Source organism: Myotis lucifugus, unplaced genomic scaffold, assembly GCF_000147115.1.
Source record: "Myotis lucifugus unplaced genomic scaffold, Myoluc2.0 scaffold_925, whole genome shotgun sequence".
Taxonomy (NCBI): domain Eukaryota; kingdom Metazoa; phylum Chordata; class Mammalia; order Chiroptera; family Vespertilionidae; genus Myotis; species Myotis lucifugus.
The window spans coordinates 6,936-13,661 of NW_005871973.1; the positions used below are offsets into that span (position 1 = coordinate 6,936).

The window sequence follows — 6,726 nt, forward strand, 5'->3', positions numbered from 1 at the left end:
AGATAAGGAGGATATGGACAGAGGGTGGTGGACACTAAGAGACACAGGTGCCCTGGCAGCAAAGCTTAGAGGCCAGTGGCATAGCATGACAGACAAAAAGATGGACGACAACCCAAAGATGTGGCATCACGGAAGCCTAGGTAGACAGTTTCCGGTCATTTTTAATGAAAGGTACCTTCCGCTGTGTTCTGAGCCAGAGCAACAAAGATATTAAGTGATCTAGGAATGGCTGGAAGGAGGCATGTGTGGGGCCCAGCTGAATGCGGGGAATATGAAAGCAGCCCCAAGATTCCAACATGGGAACAGCATCCCTGGTGGCAGCCTGCTGTAATTGCAGGCAAAATTCCCAGGAGGAAATACAGTCTCCATGACTGTAAAATATAATAATTGCAAACTGAGTTTGGAGGTTTGGAAAACACCATCTAGAAACACAAAGCAGATGAGATAAGGTAAGAGGCAGCGAAGCAGGAAAAGACAGATGAGAGAGAGAGAGAGAGAGAGAGAGAGAGAGAGAGAGACTAAGAAAGGACAAAAGATCAGAAAAATAGGACTTTAACCAGATTCCAGAAGAATTAAGAGAAAGGACACCATTTGTGGAATCTGGAGATCTCACTGACAGGTGTCAGCCTCCCCATGGTCCTTAGGGGCTTCTGTGAGAACTGGAACTATGGGCTGTGGGGGCGGGGGGTGGGGGGAGAGGAGGGTGTGTCTACAATTCCTCCCACCTCCAGGCTGTCAGGAAATTCCTCAAGTTTTCATGACATTCAACACCTAGTGCTCATTTATTGAACACTTCACCTGTCGCAGTCCCCATGCTGGGTAAAGCAGTGCCTGAGACGGGACAAACCTGGACCACTGGGTCTACCTATCTGTGGGCATCAGAGACCTTGTTTGACAATTCAGAGCGTAAAGCTGCGTGCTCACGTCCCATTCAGTGGGTCCGGAGGTGGAGGCCTGGAATTCGGGTTTTCCGCAGCCCTCTTTGGAGAGCCTGACAGAGGTGATCCATTAGCCTTTGAGAAGCGCTGCCAAAGGGGATGAGGCAAACCGGAGAACTTCCCAGGCCTGACTCTCTCTTCCCTGCTCCCAGTGCCCCTGCCCCACCCTCAGACCCTACAGAAGCTGAAGGTTCCCATCATCGACTCGGAAATCTGCGGTCGCCTGTACTGGCGGGGAGCTGGGCAGGAAGCCATTACCGAGGACATGTTGTGCGCAGGCTACCTGGAGGGGCAGCGTGATGCCTGTCTGGTGAGCACCCCACCTTCTTCCCTGAGATTCCTCCTGGCTGGCTGGGCCTCTCCCAGAACCAGCTGTGGCCTGCAGTCCCCTAGATGCTGGCAGAACAGGCCTCCAGGGGGTTCTGTCACTCACCCATCTGTTCACACATCCAACACAGACTGGGCACCTCAGGTGTCCAGCCCGCGCTCTCAGGGAGCTGTCACGGGTGGAGGATGGCAGTCTAGCGCGCAATGCCTGGCCTTGGACATGGTAAGGCCTGGTTGCAGTTCCTACCCTGCTGCCCGTAGTTGCCAACTTGAGCAAGTCATGTCTTCTTTCTGAGCCTCAGTTCCCCATCCGCGCAACAGATACAATGCTCTCTGCCTCACCGATGAGGGAGGAGGTCTCACACAGGGTGTTTGTCACCAGAAGTGAGCCCAGGAGGCACGTCCTACCCGCCCTCCCTGCCTGGGTGGAGTTCAGGGCCTCAGGATGGAGACCGGCCTTCTCCCCACAAAGGGAACCGCCTGCGTCGCTGTGTCGGACCCTGGGCTGTGCCCACCCGCTGCCTCACGTGGGCGGGTCCCTAACCTGCCCTCCTCCCCGCAGGGCGACTCCGGAGGCCCCCTCATGTGCCAGGTGGAGGGCGCCTGGCTGCTGGCCGGCATCATCAGCTGGGGCGAGGGCTGTGCGGAGCGCAACCGGCCCGGCGTCTACATCAGCCTGGACGCCCACCGCTCCTGGGTGCAGAGGATCGTGCAAGGGGTGCAGCTCCGCGGACACTCCTACGGGAGCGGGAGCGGGAGCGAGCCGTCGGGGTTAAGAATCCTCCGGGGACGCCGGGCGGCCCGGGGCGGCCCCGCGGCCTGATCACGTGGTTTCCTCCGCTGTAAATAAGCCGTCTACCTCTCCTGGGCGCCAGGTCTCCGCCGGGAGACCCCGCCCTCGCCCCGCCCCCGGGCTCAGGCTCCACCCCTGGGGCCGGGAGCGCCTTTGTGTATATATGTTAATGATTTTTACAGTTATTTGTAATCTCGCCCGCATATTTTATTTATTCCCCCAATTTCAATAAATTATTTATTCCCCAGATCCTGTTTTTTCCCCCTTGTATGGGGACATTGGGGAGCAGGGGTCCACCTGGGGTTCAACATCCTGACCCCTGACCTTTGCACTGTCCTTTCATAGAGAGAAGGCAGGAGACCCAGCTCTGCCACATGAAAGGACCCCAAGGGTTTGGTGGCTGCAGGGCCCTGCCGATTGGGTTTCCAGAACAGGGCTGGTGGGGAAACCACGCCCCCTGCGCCCAGAGGCCTGTCTCCCGGGTTTGAGCTGAGGCAGCCATGCCTCGCACCCCCAGGAGCTGACTCACCAGTGACTCACAGCTGATTCCGTGAATCCTCCCTGCGGAGGAAGGAGCACAACAATGAGACAGCAGGGCTTCAGGCCCTGCCTCATCTTGGGCTTGAGTCACCTGCCTGCACCCACGGGGGGGGCGGGGGGGGGGGCGGGTGAGAGCAACGTCCCAAGCCACAAGGAGTCGCCTGGCTTCCTGCCCTGGGGGGATCCGGCTAACACTCTTGTTCCCTTAGGATGGCCTTTTCCACTGTCCGCTCTTCTGCAGCTAGGCCTCCTTCCTCCTGGGCCACCCCTTTTCCCCCTCCCCTCCCCTCCCCCATATCTGGACCCCTGTCCTAGTCCACCTGGGCTTCCCTGGAATAGTTCATGCAAAAGAGATCCACTCTAAAGCCAAGTCAAGAAAACTACTAGGTCCAGTACGCTAACAGCGAGGAGTGCCTCCGACCAGAACCAGGCAGTGAAGTGAGTTTTTGAGAGGGGAGCGCAGGTGTTTGTCGGTTGGTTGGTACCCTTTATTGGAACTACTTTTCTAAAACATTTGTTCCTATTGTTTTGATCACCCCTAGGTTATTACCAGATCACACGAAATGCTGTGGGGTTGGTTTTGTTAAAATAAACAAACAAATGCTCAACTGGCCTCCTGCTCACCTGGAAACCAGCCTGGGGAGTGAGTGGGTGGCAGCTGAATCCCAGGACCTCCCCTTTGTGACCTAGTCCTCTCTTTACCTGTCACTCTGGTCTCCTTACCCTCCTCCCGCCCCTTCAGTAAACAGACGAGCTCCTTAAAGTGACATTGCTGACAAAAGCCTTTGAGAAAGGGATGCCTAGAAATATCTGCCAGGGTGGAGAAGCTGCCCCATGAATAGCAGGATGCTCCTGGGTGAGCTGGGTTTTTCTGAGTTGGATGATCAGCCCCAGGAAGCCCCTGACCCTGAGGGCACCCTTCTGCCCATCTCCAGGAACCTGAGACAGGCTGGGCCCTCCGTGGGGAGCAGGTGCTCCAAAGTTTGACAGGATTCCCCATGACTCCCCCTTCCCAATCAGGACAGGGGTCCAGGAGGTGGAAATGTAGTCAGCCCCGCCCTGGCAGGGTCCATACCACACAGGAGCCCCTTTGCCCCTTGGTTGGAGGTGGGCCCCGGAACATGCCCCAAATCTAGGCCACTCTCGGGGGGAAGGCCTCACTGCTTTGGCTCCATAGATTCCTTCTGCAGCCTCTGGAAGCTGCAGACAAGACCCTTCAGCCTGCCCAGCTGTTCCCTCCAGGAGGAGTCTCCTCCAGTGGGAATAGGGCCAATATGCCCATCCAGGCAGATGCCTCCACTCACATTTGACCTCCCACAATGAACAGCCCTTTATAGAATCCTTCTTACCTTCCCAAGGGCAGGGGCGGAGACACCACAGTGACAAATGCCATTACACCAGAAGCTGACTTAGCTGCAGGCTGTGAGGTCTGGCTATTGCTCCTTCACAGGCTCCTTCCTCAAATCTTTAACCATCGAGGAGACTTCCCCCTCCCCAGCCTGGGACCTCCCAACTCCACTCTGCGTCCAGAACAGTGTGAAAAAACACATTTAATCCCAGAACATTCCCCTAGGTGGCAGACTTCTTTGGTTGGCTCAGCCAACACCCATTCCGATCCCCATCCTCTGCTTCCTCCACCTCAGAGACTGGAAAAGCTGAATACTCACTCCTACAATCTCTGGCAAGGTCACCAGTGCCTAGGGGACTGAGTGTTGGCCAATGAGATGAAAGCAGATTTCTGATGGGTGGTTTCCTGGGAAGCTGTTTTTTCCTGATAAAAGGGACGTTAGCCTGCCCACCTTCCTCCTCCTTCTAGACTTGAATGCAGGAGAAGAAGCCAAACTTAAGAGGGTACATACTGTATGATTCCATTTACATGACATTGTGGAAAAGGCAAAACTGTAGGGACAGAGAGCAGATGGGCGGTTGCCAGGGGTTAGAATGGGGGAAGGATTGGCCACAAAGGAGCATGGGAGATTTTTTTTTATAGTGATGGAAGTGGCTCTTTCGCATGATTTAGGTGGTAGTTATGTAACTGAATGCATTTATCAAAACTTAAAGAACTATACACTAAAAATGGTGAATTTTACTGTATGTAAACTACTCCATAAGCTTGATTTTTTTAAAAACCAACAACAAAAATGTGGAATCCTCCTTGACTCTTCTCTTTCTCTAAATTCAAACCATCAGAAAATCCTATTGGTTCTATTCTATCTTCAAATCATGTGCAAAAATGGCTACTTCTTTTCACGCTGGTCCAAGCCACTCTCCTCTTTCTCTTGGATTTCTATAATAGCCTCCTACCCGGTCCCCCTGCTTCTGTTGTTGCTCCTACCAGTCCATGCTCAGCACAGCAGCCAGAGTGGTTCTCTTAAAACCTAAGTCACATCATGTCATTCTTCTATTCAAAACCCTCTCATGACTCCTTACTTTACTTAGAGGAAATGGCATGACCTTTCTGGCCTTCCTTCTTACCTCTCCTCTCCTTGCTCCCTGTGCTCCAGCCACTTTGGCTTCCAGCTGTCTTGTGGAACACAATAGGCATGCTCCTGCCCCAGGGCCTTTGCACTGCAGCTTCCTCTTCCCCCACATGACTGCATGGCTCATGCCCTCACTTCCTACAGGTCTTTGCTCAAATATGACCATGTCACCATCCTGTTTACAAGAGCAGGGTTCCCCTCCCACATTGCTTCTTTTCTTGCTTTCTCTTTTCCCAGGACATTGATTACTATGGAACATGCTACATATTTTACTTGTTCTTTGTTTATTGTCCCCTCCCAAACACACACAACTAGGAGATAAGCCTCTGTCCCTGTATTTGTCCTATTCTGTTTCACTGTTTACTAGGCTATCTTACCCAAGAAATATTTTGAGTTCATTAGAGGTTAGACCTTTATTTTATCCATCTTGGGACAGTCAGTGTCCAGAAAAAAAGGGCCTGGCAAAATAGCAGATGTTATAAACGCTTCATGAGTCCATGGTAAGGAGTATGATCTATTTCGTCAGGATGGTGGACACTGTAGACATATCGGCTTTGTTTCTCTAATGAATCACTCAAGCACCACATTCTCTCATGAGCAGAATTTCATTCTCTCTTGGGGCTGCCCCACTCTCTCCACGAATTGTCCAAGAGTCCTAGGGGTTTATTTAGTCCAAAGAGAGGAATTCTATGAGAATTGCAAAGTCCAGCAAGCCTCCAGTTTAGTTCCATTGGGTCAAGGTCAAGTGGTGATGCCGATGAACAGTGACGCCCCACAGTCTGAGAGACCAACCCCCACCTCCACTCTCATGCCCTGGTGTCGCTCTTGCTCGTCTCACTCACTGCCAGCCTTGCACTGGTGTCCTCCATGGGCGACCTTGGGTTGCAGGCTTGAAGGTCAGACACACAGGCCCAGTCATCGTTCCCCAGAGCGGAGTGCCTCAGTGGCCTTGTCCAAAGGGCTTCTCACTTCGCCCATATGCTGTGCTTGATGCCTCAGGTACTTGTGTTTGTGAGGTCTGATCAAATAATTGGATTTATATCCCCTCCGCGGGGGACTGACCTTGGGAACACTTCACAACCGACATTCCCTTTCACTTAGCCCAGTGGTCGGCAAACTCGTTAGTCAACAGAGCCAAATATCAACAGTACAACGACTGAAATTTCTTTTGAGAGCCAAATTTTTTAAACGTAAACTATATAGGTAGGTACATGGTTATTAACTTAATTAGGGGACTCCTAAGCTGGCCTTTGCTAAAAACGTCCTCAATCTGAGGGGTCGACCTCAGCGAACGTACCCCCACTTCTTCTAACGCCACTTCTTCAAAATAGACTCGCCCAGGCGGAAAACTGACTTCTGCGCATGGGCCACGAAGTTTCAATCGCACTGTACATGCGCGCCTGCACGTGGTATTTTGTGGAAGAGCCACACTCAAGGGGCCAAAGAGCCGCCTGTGGCTCTCGAGCCGCGGTTTGCCGACCCCTGACTTAGACCATATTCCACTTGCTAAGACCACATTCCACTTGCTAAGTCATTATCTTTCCCCTCTGGAATTTCCCGGGATCCAGACCTGCCCAGAGAGTTTCCTGCCAGAAAAGCCCACCTAGGTCCTTTAAAAACCTCTGGCTCCCCATCCCTCGGTGCTAAT

General features: G+C 52.9%; 1 protein-coding gene across 1 annotated transcript in view; it reads left to right on the forward strand.

Moving 5' to 3' along the window:
- PRSS22 (serine protease 22) overlaps positions 1-2,305 on the forward strand; it is a 5,145-nt gene extending 2,840 nt beyond the window's left edge. Inside the window, exons 4-5 of the mRNA XM_023747598.1 lie at positions 1,041-1,248; positions 1,828-2,305. Of these exons, the coding sequence (XP_023603366.1) occupies positions 1,041-1,248; positions 1,828-2,088 (469 nt within the window). The 3' untranslated portion in view covers positions 2,089-2,305. The remainder of the gene's footprint in view (positions 1-1,040; positions 1,249-1,827) is intronic.
- The last annotated feature ends 4,421 nt before the right edge of the window (positions 2,306-6,726 follow it).